Raw genomic sequence first — 20,171 nt, forward strand, 5'->3', positions numbered from 1 at the left:
CATTCCCAACGTTGCAAAAACATGTGGATGCCACGCAATGTCTGCAAATAATACGAGCAATTCCCCACACGATCATCAAAGCCACAACCCTCCGTAGATCGCACGACCACCTCAATAGCCGAATCTCAATGTTTTCCGTCCAGCCTGGAAGCAACTGCATCAATCTTTCCCTCGATACGGGAGATGGCCCGGCGGAGCGGTTCCTCTCTCTTAAGAGAAGGCGCCTTGTAGCCAGGCTCCTCGCGGTGCAAAACCTGCCATCACCGTCAATATTCCAGCCTCACCTCGCAGTAGCACCGTCGACTTACCAACTTCATTCTATCAGAGTAAAACGTCTTGCGCTGACCCTGAACGAGAAGGCGATACGCAACGTCCGTCTGCAACACATCGCCGATCTCGTCCACAACCTCCGCCAGCTCCTTCTTAGCCTTGCTCACTTCCGCCTGGGACATCTTCTTCGCGCCCGCCCCGTAGGCGGCCGCGCGGGCGGCGTTGAACTTGGCCGCGATGTGATCGAGCTTGCCCTGGACCTCGTTCTCCTCGTCCATGCGTTTGCTGAACTCGTTCATCACCTGTGACGTATCCCATATCAGCATTCACGAAACGCAGAGCTCGGGGGAGGGTAGGTAGCTAGCCTGACCTTCTCGCCGCCCATGACGACACGCAGCTTTCGGCCCTTGGAGTCCACGGCGACCATCTCCTTAACCTGTCCGCCCATGCCCATGTTCGCGGCGAGGTTGCTGACGTCGCTGTAGTTGGTGACGTCGAGGCCCGGGACGGGCGGCTCGTCGGGGACGGGGTCGGATTCCGGGGTGTCGGGTCTCGTGGGGACGACGCTCTTTGCTTTCTGTTTCTTGAGGCGGTCGCGCTGGCGCTTGCCGAGGTTGCTCTTCTTCGAGGCCATGTTGGGGCGTGGTTGGTGGATCGTTAGGAGGGCGGCCTGGAGATGGATGAGATCAAGAGATGATGAACTCAGGTCGGCGAGGGAGCAAGTTCTGAGCGAGTCGATTACGCTGGAGGAGAAGTCGAGGCAATGTCTGTTTGCGTGTTCGTTGCAATGAAGTGACAGGTAGACACTCTGGGAGGGCAAGTAGGTGAAGGTCAGGCAACTTCGGGACTCGTCGCTGGCCTTCTGGAACTGAGATTTCCTTTGACGAATGAACAGGATGTGTCGAGACAAGTGGCCTCAAAATTGCCGGCATGGACAAGAGAAACAGGTTCAGGTAGAGTGAAATATTTCACGTTCTGACTGTGTCGTGTCGTCACATGTCTGAAGCTCTGTTTGTCTGTCATTTCTTCCGTTTGTGTCTTGGTGGATCCGTTCGTGCGGCTACCTACATCGCCACTCCACTCGAACGGCCTCGATGATGCTTCGTACCTCATAGGATGGACATTTGGCTCTAAAATAGACGTTGAAATTGCTCGAGTCGGTCGATAAACCCCAACTTCCAACCCCAACTTCCAGCCGTAGAGTTGCCAACCACAAGGTATTTTGAGCGCGCTTCTTATTTAAGGAGATTGTAATCTAGCACAGCGACATCAAATGACCTATCCTCGTCCTCATTTTAACTCGTCACTGGTATAATCGCAGCCCTCGCGTGGCCCCAGAGTGTATGGACGTCAGGGGAGGGCAAAGTCAAACAGCAAGCGGGTAGATGAGCAATGTTACGTTCACGCAATAGTGGCCCGGGCCTCATTGCTGTTCTCTTCCATCCCTGGCGATGTCTTGTGTATATTCATATGTAGCGATTATCGAACGCCATAGCCTCATTTCTTCTTCAACAGGTCCTCCAGGTAGGAGAGGCGGACCTCCAACTCATCGTTCTTCGCGCGGAGGGCTTGGTTCTCCTCGCGCAGCTCATCCACGTCCTCAGCTGCAAGCTCCATCTTGGTCTCGATGATCTCCGCCCTGGTACTCGCCTGTCGTCCCTCGCGCAGCACGTGCTCCCGGAGCTGGTTGTGGCCGCGGGCGATGTTCTGCACATTGCGCTCGGTGCACCGCATGCTCTCCTGCTGCGTCTGGCGGAAGCTCGCGTTGGCCATCTCGACGCGGTGGCGCCAATCCCTGTTCTCCCTGGTGGCCTTCTCGATGTGGTGGTTCATGGCGGTGGTCTCGGCGTTGGTCTTGGTCTCGAGGTCGTTGAGCTGCTTGCGCGTGATCCGGCGCACGTGGTTCGTGGCCTTATGTAGACACAATTCGTTAGTAGGTAGTTCGAATAATGATATGAATAAACGTCAAGGACAGTGCTTACCGTGATGCGCTCGGATCTGGTGAGGTCGGGGGAGACGCCGGCCGCGACCGAAGAGGAAGGAGGAAGAGGGGGAGGGGGAGGAGAGTCGCCATTTTTGATGGCTTGGGCGGCTCTGGTCTTGCGCTTCTTCTCGCGCAGGCGCGACTCCTTGCCGGGGCGGGGCTCGTTCGTCATGGTGGTGGTGGTGAAAAGCTGGTGATGTGAGACTGGTGGGAAAGAAAAGGCGTAACGGAAGACTACAAAAAGAATTTCGACCGCGACGAAAAAAACAAAGAGGACGACTGTTGGGCCAAGAGCCCTTCTCGCTTAGAATTGTCTAGTCTCTAATGCCTCAAGTTTAAGAATTTCCCTTCATGTCATCTAAAACTCGTCACTGCAACTCAAACGCAGAATCGGCCTTGGGCCATTTACAACATCTCGAATCGGTGCATGATCGTCTCCTCATCGGGACAGTCTAAATTACGGCGTCTTCGAAGATCTTGTGACTCTGTAGCAATTTCAGATGGTTTATGAAGAAGGTCCTGAAGGCAATGTTCACCGCTTGTTGTGAAGGTTCTTTCATAGGTCTTCAGTCCGCTTTCATGCCTGCCCTGATCGTGGCATTTCCAGCGAATTCGAAATGGACAGCAACAGGCGATGCGGAAACAGACAGTAAGGACAACAGAGATGGCCAGGTCTCATCATGCCTGCGACCAAATGACAACATCGAATGGTGCTCCACTCCGATTTGGACGAAGACAGCATTGGTAGACACTTGCTCAAGGACGACCAGGCATGTCACAAAAGACATTGAACACAATCTTCATTTCAGTCATGGAAAGAGCGAAAGCAAATTGAATCGATATTCTACAACTATTGAACACGCCATGAACACCCCATCAAGCCCAAATCCCATGTCGCAAAACGTACCTGCCAGTTCGCGCCAGAACCAACGCGAAATCGGCAAGAGAAAACCTGTCTTCCATCCAGTCAGTAAAGAGATCAAAACTGAGTAAGTCTGCAAATGCACTGCTTGAAGCGGCTGCTTGCCCGCGTCCCCCAAGAGCGGCCCAGGATGAAACCCGGCCACATACCCTCCCCGGTAAAACCATCGGCGTAATCACTCTCCTAGCGGGTGCCAACCCATTCGAAGCGAGGCGCAACCGCCCGACCCGTGGTCCAGGAGGACTCGGAACAGGGCAGTCGGCTCTGGAGGAAGACGCTCACCGCGAGAGGCAGCCTCTTGCTCCCGCTCGCCTCGAAAGGCAAGCGCGTCGTAAGAGGTCGGCTGTCCTTGTCCCTGTGACGAAGATCGATCCGAGGCAGGCGAGAAGATTCTGCCACGGTGATCATTCGTCTCTGGTCCCCGGCGCGGACAGCCGGTTTCGCCAAACGCCGTCGCATAGGCGGTCTCAAAGCCAAGAAAGCAGGCAGATGTGGATGAAGAGACTTACCAAGTCATGGGAAGTGGGAGGCCAAGCCGCTGTGAAGTGTGAGGAGAAGGGAAAAAAAGGTTGATCGATGATGAGATGAAGTGAGAAGATGGAATAGTTGTTAGAATATTTGGGAGGAGAGTGGGAGAAGTTGGGAAGAGAGGAGGGGATTGAATAGTCGTTTGAAGGGTTACTGATTAAGCGAGGTGCGCGGTACGTACCTGAGACGGTTTTTGTTTTATCTTGAAGGTGCTTTTATTTATTTCTTTATCGACTAATGAGGAAAGTCTTCTTATTGTGGCGGCCTGAGGGAGAGAAAATGTGAAGTCGACAAAGGTGGCCGATGGGGGTGAAGTTAGGATTCAAGAGGAAGGAGCGGCGCCGAGTGGAGTAGTGCAGGTCCGTGGGTGGGGCGGCACCGGGAGACCTGCCGGTGGGTGACGTGGGAGAATACGGCTTCGGTCCTGACATCTCAGCACATTTTGTAGATAACTAACCACTTATGAACCAAGAATTGTGTATTTTAAAGGTGCAATCAGTTAAATGAGATTTTTGACCGCCATTTTCCTTCGCACAAGCACAAACATTGGCGACAAACTTCTCCTCCTTGGCAACATCGGTGTGAAGCTGCTGCTTACGCTGCGCAGGCCGGATCTCGGTCCCTGCCTAGTCTCCTCCTCCATGTGAGCCTGCAAGTCCTTGGATATCAGCTTCTTGAGGTGAATGACGGCGGACTCTCTCTTGGAATGCAGCGGACCGTCCACGTACACTCCTCTGTTCAGATTCTGCTGGACTCCGTTGCACAAGACGACGTCGTCGCGATACACCTCATCGTAAAATGCGGCGGCTTGCATGGTTTAGGTCGCCCTATGTGAAGGAATTGCCGTAACGAATGTGCTGGGACAGCTCGATGACAATGAACCTGCTGGAAAGCCCTTTAGGCCACTCAGTTCCCATCGCCCTGAATCCGGCGGCCCTTGGACAGAACGTCTCTGATCCGCTCTGTTTCCTCTTCGTGCCCGACAGCCAACACCAATGCGTCGGTGGTTTCCCTCACCATTCCATGCCTGATTCGCAATGTCTTCATTTCCTTCGCAAGTTCAGGGCCATCCATCCACGTTATCTCAAAAGGAAGGTTGATATACTTGGAATTTCGAATCGTTGTCGAAACGTAGCCGAGAGTCTCAGGTCCGTACGTGAGGTGTGTAAAGATGACGGTGAGAACGGCGCCGGCGAGCAATACGATGCTAGAAAGCAGATAAAGCGAAACCCAAAGTTTCTGGACCGCGATTATTTCTAGGAGGGCAATTGTTTCACCTCCCACGGTGATGTTAGATACGAAACCTACGTCCCCAGTTGAAATCTTCTCTGATGCCTGGCTCAGTAGGAGGTATGTGTTGATAAGCTGCCCAAGTCGCACTCCAACGTTTTCGACATCGATCTCATCAGATAAGACTGCCGTGCCATTGGAGATGTTTTCGAACCTGGGATCTTTGAGATAATATATACTCGGGTCAGTGGAACCGAGAGATTGCCTTCCTGTAGCAAGTGGTAGCTCCCTAGAAACGAAGTCGAAGACTTGAGGAAATGAAAGATGTGTAATACTTTCTGCCGCATGTTTCTGGCGAGAAGCCCGCTGCTTCGCCACTTGACATTGTCGCTGGTCGTTGATCTGAGAGCAGCTGATATGAGATTCAACATATTGTTGCGTGATGTCACAGGTGATTTCGATGTTGTCGAAGGCTCTGTTGGAGTTTCCCCCTCCGGGTGGCATCATGAGCCGTACCAGTATTTTTGGGGGACGGCTACTGATCTCTTCCTCCTGGGCAAGGATGGCCGGGCTGTTTGGGTCGTTGCTTTTGAAGGGGTAAGTATTCTCCGGTACATCGGCAAGCCAGAACGGGTCGACAAATGTATCAGTAGCGACACCCCATTGCGCTGAGAGGTCGCCTCTTCGGAGCGGATATCCGCGCCAGGTTCCGTTTGGAGGGCGTTGTATTTTTGAAATGTTCTCTGTTACATTCGCTCTTGAAGTCCAAGGCGCACCACTTTTAAGGGCATAAAACCTGGTGGCATTACAACCTGTTAGATGTATGTGGCTGGATTCCAGAGGAAAAGTGGTGGTGGAGTTTCTCTCGCCAGTGTAGTAGACAGGAACTCCCGCCAGAGATGAATATTCGATGGCGGAACGATTATCGGGTACAGCCACCCATTCTTTGCTTGTATGTGAGCGCATGTAAGGGATTCTGACATTTCCCCATAGGTCCATTGTATCGATTTTGTTCATCCTTGGCGCTGTAACAAGCAGGGTATAAAGAGTTCCCTGGCTAGAGAGTAAGGGCCTGGCTTGGCCATCACCGACGCCGCTCGACCCCTCATCTAACATACTCGAGTTTGGAGGCAGGCTGGTGTTGAAGTACCTTATGATCGTTGGGGAAGGGTCTGAGCGAACACCGGGTCGTAGCATACGTAGCAGTGCTTGTGCTCCGAGGGGAGACAAGGACCAAACAAGCAGAAGAACAACTCCAAGAAAATTGATAGCCCTTAATTGAAAGAGGGAAACGAGGGCTGAACCAACTGTCTTGCTGCCTATTAGCTGTTCAAGCAAGCCGATGCTTCCCCCCTTTTCAAGTTTCCACCGAGCTGACTCTGACATTAATCGTCCAATGATAGCGGCGTACAAGATCGGGAATGCTGTCGCGAGCTTTCATGGAAGAAGTTATTACGATAATGATTCCAACATGTAAGATATTAGGCAATTGAGGGTGACTCACGATAGTAGTAGCGCCTTGCCACGCTGAGAAGCTTTCGTCCATTTCTGAGCCGTCGAGGGACCAGACAAGCACGCCAAATATGACTGCTGCCATTGGAAGGCAGAGGATGACAAAATCCGAAATGATTGTAGTCAATGATGTGGTATTTCTGCGGCCTGCAATACTGTTTGCCGTGTGGCCATTTGTGGCAACAGGCTTGTATCCTGAGGATTGATCCTGTCTGTTGAGCGAAGACGGTATGTCTTCGGTATCAGACGCACAGGTATCCGGATCGCCGTCCTCAAACGACTCAATATGCTGTCGTCTTACGTCGTTCTGCTCATTGATTACATCTTGCGAGTGTCGAGAGGGCCTCGAGTAGGCCGGCGGGCGTTCGGTTGGCTGGTGGGATGACTCTTGCGGCACTGGAGGAGAGGTACCATCCGAATTTGGCGACATACTGAGGCTCATATCGTAGATTCGGGGGTCGCGAGAGACGCTTGATGTAGAGATCGCGTATTTTCGTAGGTTCAGACAACACGAGAAAGCAAAACGTTGAGTCGAGAAAAACGCAAAGAAGCCTTCCCAGGATCGGCCGACATCTTCACTTAGGGGCGAAAGGTAACGTCTTACTACGTATCTCTACTTTTAGAACCTCTAAGGGGTGAAAACGCCTTGCAACAAGGCCACCCAGGCTGACTGGGACATGCCCATCCATTCGTACCGTGCTTGTCTAACACAGTAATTACGTCATGTGGCACAAACTTGATGGCGCAGTACATACTACTACTTTAAACGGAAATCGGTCAGGATTTCAAATGTTACACCCTTGGTTACGCAAGATTGCCGTCGACGCCATGTCTTTGACAACAGTTAAAATATGGATCTGGACAGACGACTACTGGGCTTGTTTAACCTAGGTCTGTACGTCGACGAGTCGCATTTGTGTCCACAATGCTTTTTAAGACGAGTTAATGGAACGAATAATCTAAATCACGAAGGAATGGGCGAACCTTGGCGACCCTGCCTCTGAGGACGCCAATCAAGGGCCCCAGATATAGAGGCCTCAATTCAGCAAAGTGCTGTCTCACATCGAACAGGGCAAGGCTTCGGGAGGTCGACTGCTCAACAGCGGTACGGTACACCGTTCCAAAGGATACGTTTTTCACCCGACAGTCTCTGGGGACGCATGTTACCCCACAGCGGCTGGGTACTCATTATCCCATAAGCTTTTACTGATGCAACCCAAATGAACAGACTCAGGAAGACATGAAGATTGCCCAAGAACAGATCTTCGGACCGGTACCAGCTCTTTGCCAGTCAGTACGGTCTCGCGGCCGCCATCTTCACGGGGAACATGAAGCGCGCCCATGTGGTGGCACGTAAACTACAATGTGGACTGGGCGGCGGCGCGTACTCTGGGGCATAGTAGGGCAATCGGGCTGAAAGACCATACTCTGTCTTAAGGGAACCGCAAGTGCATCAGGCTGTGGACATCAGCTGCACCATTCTTATCCAATCACATAGCTACCAGCTTGGCCACATACGTGCGGCCCTGCTGCATGATTAGTACGAATGAGGCACTGCCACCTCACCTTTCATCAGGCTGCTTTTCTTTAGTCTTCTGGGGGTTTGTCACAGCCTTGTTTATCACACCTACACAAGCCTCGACACTGGTCGCCGTTACGGATTCTTGAAGACACAGCAACCCACCTGTATAAATAATTGACAACCTCACCCGACGCTACCCAGAGATCGGACCGCAAAATCAAAAGGCTTGATAGGTGGTATCATGGATATTGCCCGCGCCTCGGCGCCGACCTACAATCTATCGTGGACAGACAATGCGAAGGAGACACTGGCGTCAATCCAAGGCCACAACCCGCAGGGGACCCCACTGCGTGTGTATGACATAGAAGAACACAGGGTAGTCAGGAGGAGCAACGTCTGCTATGCGATCCTATCATACGTTTGGAAGCAATGGACTCGAGATAACCTCCAGAACATAGTGGAACACATGGTGCGGCAGTGTGACCTGCGTTATGTATGGGTGGATGCCTGGTGCATCAACCAAGCCGACCCGGAAGAGAAAGTGAGAGAGATAGGAAAGATGTGCACCTATTACAGAGAGGCAGCAGTCGGATTGGTACTGATCCCCGACTGGACGCAGAGCCGCGGCGATGTCGTCGCAGGCGTGATTCTTGGTTGTTGGGCCGATCGAGTATGGACATTTCAAGAAGGAAGCCTTTTATCCAAGGCCCTCATCGTGGGCTATTCAGAGGTTGCGGACCACAGAGACTACACGAGCAAGCTCTGCTAGGACACGGCTATGCATGTTCCTCTTGCGGGCTCGAAGGCCACGGACGGCATGCTCTACGAGAGCTTTGAGGAAGCTTGGAACGACACTACGCGCTACTGCTCGGTCAAGGAGGACTTGATCTGGGGCTACACTGCCGTAGTTCGAGGGGCTCACAAGATAGCAGGGAAGTACGGACGGGACTGGCCTTCGCTGCTACAGGAAGCCGCCGAAGCCGGGTGTATCACGGCTGGATTATTGGCGTCGGGGCCGCCCGAGAAGGGTCCAGGGAGAAGCTGGATGGCCGAAGTGTCGACCAATCCTTCCGGAGACTACACCTTGACAGCCTCCTTCCTACAGCAGTCTCCGCACTTTGGTCCAGTGGAGATAACGGATATGGGTATGGTGACTCAAGGCACGATTGTGACGGTCGAGGTCGGAACGTTCAACTTCACCAACAACAAAACACCAATACGTCTCACCTCCAGTCAGTGGATAGTCAACTTGGGTAGTAATCTCCATGGAGGTGGATGGGAGAAAGGGGCCACAGGAATAATCTTCACCCAGAGAAGTGGATTTGGGGGAAACGCAGCAGCGCTCATAATGGTAGAAGATAGATCACCAGGACATTACCGCAGAATTGGATGGGCGGCGGTTGACACGCCTAGAGTTGAGCTCGCAAAGGTCAACGTTTGCATAGGATAGTAGGAGGCTGTGCTTTACTAATAAACAAAGCTTGTGGACGGTTTGAGACGAGGTTCAGTTAAGGAGTACCCGCTGGCGTGTACCATTTCTGAGATTGAGAATATGGAGGGTATTTGTGCGAAGCTCTAGTGTATGATCATAATGCACCGCCGCCAGAAGCTCGCGCAGTTCACCCATGAATGGAAGTACTATTAGACGTAACAGAACTCCTAGTATACCGCGGATGATTGAAAACCATGCGTTTAGACTCTGACTTGAACCAACGCCGCATGTAGCCAGAGATGTAGGTTGAGGCATCGCCGCCAGTGGCAATTCAAAGCTCCAAGCGAGTAGCAACCCTTTAAAAAGACTCTATAAGTCTTCACACATCTCCGTTTATTTTGAAAGTGTCCCACATATCACAGTTGTATCAGTCTGAGGAGATTCAGGGGCTTGTCTCAAATCTGGTTAGCATATCCCCATTTGATGGCTACGTGGACTCTCAACTCTTCGTGCGATTTCCATAGAGGCTTGCCCTCGCCTCTCTTTCTCTCTATCTCTGTTTCTATCTCTGTCTCTCTCGTATATATAAGTAATATGTGTTTTGTTGTCCTCTACTCCCTTTGCCTCTACGAAACAATGTGCTTTGTATTCGTCCACAATGATGCTGGTGGCGCTTATGTCAATGCGACCACTCCATGTTCCAAATTGGACCAGTCTCTTGTGTCTTTGTGAATCGAAACCTGTGATTCTTTCAAGCTCCAAAATCCTCTCAAAATCTCAATTCTTTGTCTGAACTCCATCTCAATGTTCGCAGAGCTTACGATCATGAATAAAACAGGACGGCTGGCAGCAAAGTAGGAGGCCCAATATGATATGTGACGCAAAATTATTGTCTACTTTATCGAACCATGGTTCATGGTGTATTTAAGGCCTTCCAAGTTCAAAGATCTAGAGTTTTGCTAGAGTCCATTCGTCCAGCTCTTCTTTCTGTATTACCACACCAAATCCAATCGGGTTGAATTGCACCATGCGTCTACTTGGCCTCAAACCAACGCCTCTTACAGGAAGTCGTTCCCCAAACAGCTCTTCCTCGAGTCCCCGCGCCCCACGCCAGCCCACGTTGAGAGAGTGCGCCCAAATCATGGGTTTGATCGCCGAGTACAAGGACCTGAAAGACCAGCCCTACATCGGCGATATCATAGTCAGTCAAATTCCATCCCCCCCAACCGCGAGCTTCCTCTTTCTGATTGTGTCACAGATCAATTTCGCGTTTGCGGAAGAAGTATCAGAGGCACAGAGACTGGCCCAGAGACGGCCGGTGCTTGATGGAAAGGTGGCGCAGGCGTGCGCCGTGATTGCAAGTCACCTCAGACGCTTGGCTGGAGGGTTGCAACCGACTGAGATCTTGCCCTGGGACTGGGATGCGGAGGCACTCATATACGCTCTGGAGGTATATAACTACGAGGTTAGCTTGTTGACGGTGAAGATGGATGTGATGAGGGAAGACCTTCAATCTCCATGGCGTTAGGTACTAGCTTCTGTTTGCAACGAGGGCTCCAAGAGGGCGACCTTAGGAAAGGAACAGAGGTTTAGCGGGCTTTTCCCAATTCTCAACATGATACAGCATCCTTTGTAACCGCTATGTTCACGATGAACTCGATATGTACAGCTTCCCAATCAGGTAACGTCTGGTCGACCGACGAAGCCTGCTCACGTACTTCTAATCCGTATCCAAACTGTAGAACCGCTGCTGGCGCACCTAAGGAGCCACCGCTGTACCAACTTAAAAAGTAATATAGCTCCCGATTGTCGTCATCGTCGCCGGATGATGACCTCACGGCAAGTTGGCCCCAACCATGGTAAAGAGTGTATCAATCCTCTTTTGAACAGCTGAGAGTCTGTCCGAAAATTCGGCCATGATTTTGAGGGTCGCCTCTTCGACGATGGTTCCGAGAGTTGTACCTGCACCGTCGTCGTCGCAAACGTCAATCTGGACATCTGTCAGCATCCTCTCGAAAGCTCAAAGCAACGGTATTGTAGATCACTTACCAGCCGCAATTCCTATAGTCCCAGCGTGCCCGGGTCGCGATTCTCTCGGTTCGCCTTGTTCTGGAGCAACAATCCTCGCATGTCCTTGCCAACCTCGGCGACCTGGGAGGTAAGTAAGACGCACTCCGCCACTGCTTCACTTTGCCCTGCGTTCACAGACAAGTGGAATCGAAGGCTTGCGAGTTGATCTGAGATTGCGTCAATGGTGCAGCGAATCGCCTTGGCCCTTTCGGCAATAACGTCCTCGGCGGTCTAACGAGTGGTGGTCAGCGTTTTATCATGACCCACCTGGTCTGATCAAAGTTACGTGAGCATTTGCCGCCGTAAACGCCGAGGCACCAGTCAGGCCATTGCCACTCTGCTATTGCTGAACATGCGAAACTTCCGTGTCGTCTCGGGGTCGCTCGGATACCTGCTGGAAGGACGATTCGATGCCGTCCATCATCTTATGCATTGTGGTATCGGGTGAATCGAAGGATGGTGCCGGAGGCGACTTCTCGCGGCGTCGTTTTGTCTCGTCAACGGACGACTCGTCGTCCTGCAGGGGTCGCTTCGACATCGTGGGCTACGAAATTGTAAAACAGGTCGGGAAGGCTTTTCGCACGCCTGGTGGCTGTACAAAACAATATGCGATGGTATTGGCTGAAAAGTAGAGTATGATTTCCCTGTGTGCGTTGTCAAGTCGACATTGAAGAAGACACAATGGCCTACGCTATTCACGGGAGGGGAGTACATAAAAGGGACGCAAACCGAGGATTCCCCCTCAGCATCGATACAAGCATGTACGATGGACACTGCTTCCTTCCTAGCGAAATTGAAAGCAAAGCCCTTCCGATTCTCTGTTTGCTTGCGGGGCTGCCATTCAAGTACAAGCACGATGAACGCCGGTCCTGCCCAGTGGATCCTCAAGCAAGGTGGCAGGAGACAGCCAAGGCAATTATCGCATATATCGTCAAATGAGATAGTTACAGTTGATATCTGAGGGGGCCCTACCTTCTGAGCGTAAACTCAAGCAAACTCCTTCTCTGTTCTACATGGTATCGCCACAATGAGGACGTCGCTTTGTTTGGACGCTACTCTCTGTTAGGTCTTGTAGGTAAGATATTGGAAGTCCTTCTGAATGGAAAGTGATCCAGACTTCCGGAAAAACAACAGAGGTGAGGCGCGTGGTGGGTGGAAAAATCCGTACTCAGAGGTAAGGCATGCTTTCTGCTGGATGCCCAGGTGCGACTGCCTTCGCCTGGCTTGTGGCTGACCCACTGGAACGATCGAGAGTCAGCCAAGACTCGGAGATGGAATTTTTTGCAATCAAAAGTTCATGGTCAAGTTGCTGCTGGATGCGTGCCTCGTTCGTCGTAAAAGCCAGAATGGAAGTAAGTAATTTGTCATACGCCGCAACGCCTAGTTTAATCGTCACCACTGCGTATCGAAATTGTGTTAAGATCCATGGAAGCCTTCGGGACGTAGCGGCGCCTAGCAGGTGGTGCCGGGATGGTGGTCCACAGGGCAGGGCGCCGTCGGGCGATCTCCCGGTGTAGCCCCCTGCCAATGACCAGATTCGGCAGGTGCCCCCACGCCACTCGCTCCTGCCCTTTTTTTCAGCCTCAACTTTAGCTTCACCTCACCTCCAGCTTGCTCACTCCATCCCGAATCTTTTTTTCTTCTCAGACTGAAGAAAAAGTCCCCTTGGTTCTTTTTTTAAATGCCTAGCCAATAAGAAAAATCGTCCCGAACCCTCAGGTACTCAGCCCTGGTACGTACCGCCGGTCCCGCAATCAGTAACCGCCCTCCGACAACATATAAAAGCCACCCTTTTCTCCCGTCAACTCTCCAATCTCTTCTTCTTCCCATCCTCATCACAACTTCTTCTTCTTTTATCTCCTCCTTCACACCACAACAATCTCAACTGGTAAGTTCATCCATCCACATTTGCCCCGCGTTCTTCTGGCTTCGCGTCCGATGCATCAAACACGGTGGGCCAAAGGACCTGTCGAGCCGGGGACCAAAGAAGTCGAAGCATTGCACGACTGGGATCTTCTTCGCCCAGTAGCAATGCTTCACTCCACGGAACCTTGACAGGAACCCGACTTTCCCTCGCGCTCTCCTTCACCTTCGGGGGTTGGTGAGCAAAAGGGAAAACAGGAGGCCATTCTTCGCGTTTTGCAGTTCCCCTGGAGCCGCGGTCCGACCTTCCCTCACGTGTGTTTACATGGAGCCGCCTCGGCGGTACCCAGTTGGGCAACTTGGGATCAAAAGGTAGAGACTGTGCATTCCGCTCCGAGTAGGGTGGCAACCCTCCGAGAATAAGGCTTCGGCAATGCCGGAGTCTAGTGACCGTGCGGATCTTGGGCCATGAGGTGGGTCCCTAGACCGCTTCAGGGGACGGTCCAACAGCCAATTCACCTGGACAGCACTTGCGAACTTACTTAGTTGTTCTCAGCTAACTGGATGAAGACAGGAACATTTTGACCTTTTTTTTTTCTTTTTGGCCGGGTTGCTGGCTTGGGGTTTGGGGTGCTTGGGCAATTGGGCGGTGTTTGTATCTAGTTCTTTTCTCCATCATCGAATTGACACCTGAATTGATTCCTCCAAACTGGTCACATCTTGGGTGGCTTTCCGCGAAACGTGTTGTGTGCTTTGCCGTGGTCTTGACTTGAAATACGATTAGCGATTGCCGTTGGCAGGATTGTGATGCTGAATGTCACGGGAACGGGAAACCAAGGCTTCAACGTTGGTCGCGGCAATGGTACGTTCAACCTATGTATGCGCTTGAAGATGCTTCTCGTTGCAAGGGGAGCCTCGTCGCAAGGGCAGCGTGAGGCTCCAAGTTGTCTTGTCAAACCTCACTTCTTCCGCAACACGACTGGTTCGTTGGTCATCTGAGAGCCACGGCGATGGCACGAAACTGGTTCGATTTCCACTCAATGGAGCTTCATGTTGAGAACACATTCCTAACTGTTCTATGATGCATCCCGATGCCAATACAAGCCCTAAACGCCCTGCCACCTTGTACAAGATCGACGCTGCAATCTCAACATAGCGACAAGCCCAACGGCTGCAAAAGTAAGGAAGGAAAGAACCCAGTGAAATCTAGCCGCGGTGAGACACCAATGCCTCCATCTGCGCCTTCCAAGCGTTCATCTCCTCGCGCTCTTTGTTGCGCTCCTCACGCTCCGAAGCGATCTCCTTCTCCAACTTCTTGCATTTCTCCTCGAGCTCAGCCTGGTTCTTCGCGAACTCCTGGGCAATGCGAGCCTCGAGGTCCCGCATCGCGTTCGCGACGAGCTGCTCAAGGAAAACCTTCAGCTCCTCCTTGGCCTTGGGGACTTGGTACTCGAGCTCGTCCTGGATTCTCTTATCGCTGTGCTTGTGAAAGCTGATCGCATTGTTGACCCTGGCGCGGTCCTGACGCAGGGTCTCCTGCAGCTTCTCGTTCATGTGCGCGAAGCGCTCCTCGATGGTGCCGAAGATCTGCTTGGCCTCCACGAGGTGCTCGTGCGACTCGCTGTTGTCGACCGCCTGGGAGACGGCGTAGTGGTGGACGTTGAGCATCTGGCCGTTCAGCTCGGCGATGGTGCCGTCCTGCTCGCGGATGCGGTTGTCCATAAGGCGGACCAGCTCGTTCGTCTTGGCGGCGGCGTAGTCGATGGTGCTCTCAACAGCGGCGCGGAGCTCGGGAGAGACATGGCGGAGACGCTGGTCGATCTCGGAGGCGATCTGGGCCGAGGTGCGACCGGCAACGGAGTTCTGCACGGCCTGCTCCGCCGTCATACCGACGGGGATCGTCTGTGTTAAACGTTAGACCGGCAACAGTCATGAGAAGCCTCGAGAGATCGAGAGACGCGGTAGGGAACTCGACGTACGAATTGGTGCTGGTTGGGGGTAGCCATCTGCTTATCCAAGTCAGCATTGGTCGAATGAGGGGGTTCGCCGCCGGCAGGTGAGCTTACGTTGTTCATGTAGTTCATATTGAGGCAAGCCGAGCAGCTTGCGTCTGGTTCTTGATGATCAAGGGCTTCCGACGAATGTATCAATTAGCTGGACAAAAGCTCTCGACGAAGTAGTGGGAGAAAGATGCAGAAGGCGAGGTGGAAAGTGACGAAGACGGCACAAGAGAAAATTCAAGTTTAGTGTTCCTTCCTTCTCGAGGGAAACGAAAGCAGAAGCGACTTGGTGCGAAAAGAACTTTTAGAAGAAGATGGCGAATAAAGTGAGGTGGTCAATTTCCTGAGGTACGTATCTTTGGCGGGCACCGACAAATCTTTGATGTGATGAAGGCCCAGGCAAATCGCTTGCGAGGTAGCGCGATGTAACAACTAACAGACAGGCCCTCACTTCCTCGCCTCCCTGAGGGCACTGATCTCCGCCATCATGGCCTCCATCTGATGCTCCATCTTCGCGATCTTTGCATTCGCCATCGTAGACTGGTCCATTCGCATGCCCATGTCCTCTTCCATCTTGTTGAACGTCTTGACGTGCGCGTTGAGCTTGTTGGTAGTGTTCTCAAGACCGTCGCGGACGACGTTGAACCTGTTGTTTCTGACGTCGGTCTTGAAGGTCGAGGCCGCGGCCTTGTCCTTCTGTCTCTGCTGCTCCTCCAGCAAGTTCTGCTGCTGCTCCTCCATAGCTTTAATCTCCTTGGAAATTCCGTCGAGACGCTCGTTGATCTGCTTGCGCTGCTTCTTCTTGGCCTTGGTAGTAGATGTTAGCTCGGTTGAATAGGGATCTTGCAGACGAGATTTGATGCTGCTCACGATTATGCGCTTTGAGCGAGGGATGGCACTCTCGGGCACGTGATTGCCAGTCAGGTAGGCCTCCTTGTCGCGCTGTTCGCGGTTCCTCTGGCGGCGGCGCGCACCTTGGCCGGGACGATTCTTGGCCATTGTGATGATGGATTCGTATTTGTGGTGAGATGTGGGAGTGTTGGGATGGGATTTGGTTTGGATGATTGTTTGTGGGTGAAGACGACACAGTGATTTTCGTGGGAAGGAAGGTGTGGGTCATTTTTCTGGCTGCGGATCGGGAAGCAATCTTGTTCCTCTGTAAATTACCTAAGGTCTCTATCTGTCTAGGTGTCCAGCACCTTTTATCACTGGGGATGGCGACGACCTGAGTAGGGTCAAAAAGCAAAAGGCTGCTGCATTCCAGTGCGCGGCAATTGCTGTCTGTGTCTAGGCACTTTTCTCTTATGCTGGTCCCCTACTCCAACTTGTTGCACGTCTCGTCCAGATCGACCAGGACTCTGACGAGCGCCATCTCGACGCGAAAGTCGACGTCCGGCACAAGGTAAGCGATCCCCTCCCTAAAAACAGCCTTGAACTCCTCCGTCTGACCCTCCAGCGGCTGCTCGAGCCTGGCCCTCCAGTCTCTCCTGGCCTCGGCGACCTCGTGCTCAACAATGGCCTTCAGCTCTTCCTTGGACTTGGCGGGCTCGTCGACGATGTACTTGGAGTCGAAAACTAGGGGCTTTGCGGCATCTGGCTCTTGCTTGACGATGGAAACGTCGACGTTGTCCAGTGCGCGCCTGGCCTTTCCGGTGGCTGTAATGATGACCATGTCGACAACCTGCACAAAGAGTTAGGCTGGAGAGTGGCGATGGGTGTGAGGCAGCTTGACGTACATGCTGACACATGAGGGGATCACGCGGCTATAAAGTCAGCATCATTCCAAGATCGTTTGTTTGTTGGCACGAAAGCTTACAGGGAATCTCATGGTGTTGATCTTGAGATAAGATATTGCTGTGGTCTGATTGTGCTGTGGTCTGATTGTTTGGAATTTCGTGATTTGTGATTGTGATGGGTGGTGATGTGGAAGAAAGGGCTTTTGGGGAGAGTTGTTTGTGAAAGGTGTTGGTGGGCGGGCAAGGGAAGGTTCATAAAGTCAACATGTGGAATCTCACATTTCCTTTCAACAAAAAGGGAAGGGGCCCAGTGTGGGAGGCAGCTTCCCAATCAAGCCCCAGGAAGGAGGTGGATAAAGTGAGGTGTTCAGCCTCTTGGGTACGTATCTTTGGTGGCCAACTGCGCATCGTTGGCATGAGCGACGGAGAACGAAAAGATGAGCTGTACCAGAGGCACTACCATGTGGGAATGGTGATTTTAACATTCCGGGAAACTGTTGTTGAGAGTTGCAGAGGCGAAATCTGAATGGGATCTACTTGAGAGCGCGTTTTCGCGATTACCTTGCCAAAACACCACCATTCCTGACCTCCACAGCATCGCAGGTGGTTGTCACTCGATCACAAAACGCATCACGACTTTGTCCATTATTCAAAGCTTCGCGTACGGTATTTAGATACATGCGCCCGGAAGACGGTGACAGCAAGGACGTCGTCAGTCTCTAACGGCGCTGGGCCAGGAAAGCCTCGATCCTCGCCTCCCAAGCCTTCCGCTCCTCCCGGTTCGCCAACTCCTGAGACACGGCATTCTCAATGTTCTGAATGCGCTTGTCGAAGGCCTGGAGCTGCTTCTCGAGCTCCGCGGTGACCAGCTGCTGAAACTTGTGCATCTCCTTGGAGACGGCCTCCTCGACTTCCTCGGTGATGGTCTTGTCCATGGCTCTGACGAGAGACCTGTAGTTCTTGAGAAGCTTGGTGTTCTCCGTAGTCTGTTTCTTGAGAATTTCGGCTTGGGTTTGGAGGCCTTGGAGTTGTTGGGAGAGGCTGTTGGGGTCCGTCTCGGGGGAAGTATCCGACTCGGGCTCTTCGATGAGGTCCAGGTCAGCCATTGGGGAAGCCTGGTTTCTTCCGTTAACATTTGAGCGAGAAAGATTCTCCTGGTGTTGAGCCCGGAGCGAGGCTGCAAGGCCGTACCAGCTGTTGGACATCGGTATCCATCTCCTGGTTTCAAAGGTCATCGATGGCTCAGACGTATCGTCGCAGCAAAACTTACAGAATCCATGTCGACGTTGCTCTCAGCAGGTACTTGAGGGTGGGCTTCTGAAATGTTTAATGTGTGAGAGGCGAGATCCACAGTTTGGGATCAGAATGGTGGAATCGGACTAATGCAAAGGTGCAGGCCAGGGGATTTTGAAAGGAACAATGACGGTTGGAGGAAAGAGGTTTGTTGGCCTCTCGTCAATTATGAGGTGCCTTAAGATGAGAGGCCGGTTGAAATCGGGCTGGTCCACTGACAAAAAAGATACGTGCCTTCTATTGAGCAACAGTTACGGCCAGCAATATAGTATATTAAATATATTAATTAATATATAACTAGCTAAAAGGGGCTAAGTTGGCCTAAGCATTAGAAAAAAGGAGGGTATATATACTTAATATAAATAAGCTATATTTAGGTAGAAATCTATAAGTAGATTTATTAAGTTAGTATTTATACTTATTAAGTAGTATAAGGTTTAATATAACGTGGTTAATAAGCGAGTAGATCAGACAAGCAAGTAAATCAGCTGACTGCGTAAAACCGTCTTCTAACTTCTATATTATATTATACTATAACTAAATATATTATTATAGAGTAATAAAGGTTAGATAAACTTAGCAATCTAAGCTATTAAGAAGATACTAACTCTTAGTATTTAAGCTATATCTTATATCTACTTAGTACCCTTTTTAACCTTATACTATTATTTAGAGGGAAAGGGATTATAACGTAATACTATACCTAAGTTATAAAATTTAACTATACTTAAAGAAGAGAAGCTAGTTAAGTATATTCTTAACTTAGATTCCTAATTATTTCCTCCCTATATTAGTAGTATAAAAGATATAGCTAATTAACTACTTACTAACTATAATATGCCCCCTATTAGGAAGTATTAGGCCTTAAACTTTATTAAGTAATAACTATAGCTCTAGATATACTTTTTTTATAAGTCTAACTATAAGAGGGCTTAATATAAAGACCTAGACGTAATAAATGCGTAGTTTTAGCTTATAGTAAATATAATTATAAAATATAGTATTATAGACTTAGATATCTATAACTTTAATAAGATTAGGTTTATAATAAGCTAGATTATATCTAAAATAGTTATAATAAGCGCTAAGAGGCGTTTAAATATAAAAATAATATAGCCTAGTAATTATAAATAGGTTATAGTTATTTAGACTATTAGTTTATTAGGCTATAGCGTTCCACTATATATTATTATTTTAGGGCAATATTACCTCTCCACTTAGTATATAGAAATAGGTCTCCTATATAACTAGGTTATTATAACGTCTAAAAATAAATAGATAATAAATAAAAGAGGCCTAAATTAGCTCTAGTACTTTAATTAGTATATAAAACTATATATAAGTAGTAGATATTACCTCCTTATTATTAATAGGTATAAAAGTCACTACGCTACTAACTTTAAGATATATTATAAGGAAAATAATATTATTATACTTTATATACTAGCCTATTCCTCTTATTTACTTTAGCCCTTAGACGTTAGGTATTTTAGACTACTAAAGAAGGTATATAGTTAATAAATTAAGGATAAGATATACTAAGGTAATACCTATATTATAAAGGAAGACTTCTTCCCTATATTTTATAAGGCTTTTATATAAGCCCTTATAGTTAAAAACATCTAGGGAGGTTTCAAAGGGGCTGGGCTTATCCCTCTTAGTGTAGAAAGTATGCTATTAAAGCTTGATATTAAGTTATATACTCTAATACCTCTAGGGTCCCTCCTAATAACACCCCCTATATAGACTTCTTAGACGCTAAATAACCTAATAGAAGTATCTTCTCAGTCTAAACTTATTAAGAGGAGA

General features: G+C 50.4%; 8 protein-coding genes across 8 annotated transcripts; 1 reads left to right on the forward strand and 7 right to left on the reverse strand.

Annotated features, from left to right (window-relative positions):
• Positions 1–125: 125 nt before the first annotated feature.
• Positions 126–1,165, reverse strand: CkaCkLH20_05238 (uncharacterized protein; the record flags this gene model as incomplete). The annotated part of the gene is made up of 3 exons (XM_038887957.1): positions 126–254; positions 309–572; positions 641–1,165. The coding sequence occupies 3 exons, from the start codon at positions 1,163–1,165 to the stop codon at positions 126–128; spliced, it is 918 nt and encodes a 305-aa protein (XP_038746999.1).
• A 602-nt stretch (positions 1,166–1,767) lies between these two features.
• Positions 1,768–4,518, reverse strand: CkaCkLH20_05239 (uncharacterized protein; the record flags this gene model as incomplete). Its single annotated transcript, XM_038887958.1, has 3 exons — positions 1,768–2,181; positions 2,253–2,444; positions 4,303–4,518. 3 exons carry the CDS (start codon positions 4,516–4,518, stop codon positions 1,768–1,770), a joined length of 822 nt encoding a protein of 273 aa, XP_038747000.1.
• A 4,228-nt stretch (positions 4,519–8,746) lies between these two features.
• CkaCkLH20_05240 (uncharacterized protein) lies at positions 8,747–9,418 on the forward strand (the record flags this gene model as incomplete). Its single annotated transcript, XM_038887959.1, has 1 exon — positions 8,747–9,418. One exon carries the CDS (start codon positions 8,747–8,749, stop codon positions 9,416–9,418), a length of 672 nt encoding a protein of 223 aa, XP_038747001.1.
• A 2,043-nt stretch (positions 9,419–11,461) lies between these two features.
• Positions 11,462–12,008, reverse strand: CkaCkLH20_05241 (uncharacterized protein; the record flags this gene model as incomplete). Its single annotated transcript, XM_038887960.1, has 3 exons — positions 11,462–11,701; positions 11,757–11,810; positions 11,862–12,008. The coding sequence occupies 3 exons, from the start codon at positions 12,006–12,008 to the stop codon at positions 11,462–11,464; spliced, it is 441 nt and encodes a 146-aa protein (XP_038747002.1).
• Positions 12,009–14,539: 2,531 nt separating this feature from the next.
• CkaCkLH20_05242 (uncharacterized protein) lies at positions 14,540–15,417 on the reverse strand (the record flags this gene model as incomplete). Its single annotated transcript, XM_038887961.1, has 2 exons — positions 14,540–15,235; positions 15,313–15,417. The coding sequence occupies 2 exons, from the start codon at positions 15,415–15,417 to the stop codon at positions 14,540–14,542; spliced, it is 801 nt and encodes a 266-aa protein (XP_038747003.1).
• Positions 15,418–15,780: 363 nt separating this feature from the next.
• Positions 15,781–16,332, reverse strand: CkaCkLH20_05243 (uncharacterized protein; the record flags this gene model as incomplete). Its single annotated transcript, XM_038887962.1, has 2 exons — positions 15,781–16,140; positions 16,204–16,332. 2 exons carry the CDS (start codon positions 16,330–16,332, stop codon positions 15,781–15,783), a joined length of 489 nt encoding a protein of 162 aa, XP_038747004.1.
• Positions 16,333–16,648: 316 nt separating this feature from the next.
• CkaCkLH20_05244 (uncharacterized protein) lies at positions 16,649–17,005 on the reverse strand (the record flags this gene model as incomplete). Its single annotated transcript, XM_038887963.1, has 1 exon — positions 16,649–17,005. The coding sequence occupies one exon, from the start codon at positions 17,003–17,005 to the stop codon at positions 16,649–16,651; it is 357 nt and encodes a 118-aa protein (XP_038747005.1).
• Positions 17,006–17,788: 783 nt separating this feature from the next.
• CkaCkLH20_05245 (uncharacterized protein) lies at positions 17,789–18,304 on the reverse strand (the record flags this gene model as incomplete). The annotated part of the gene is made up of 1 exon (XM_038887964.1): positions 17,789–18,304. One exon carries the CDS (start codon positions 18,302–18,304, stop codon positions 17,789–17,791), a length of 516 nt encoding a protein of 171 aa, XP_038747006.1.
• Positions 18,305–20,171: the final 1,867 nt, after the last annotated feature.

Source organism: Colletotrichum karsti (genome assembly GCF_011947395.1).
Source record: "Colletotrichum karsti strain CkLH20 chromosome Unknown Scaffold14, whole genome shotgun sequence".
NCBI classification, from domain to species: Eukaryota; Fungi; Ascomycota; class Sordariomycetes; order Glomerellales; family Glomerellaceae; genus Colletotrichum; species Colletotrichum karsti.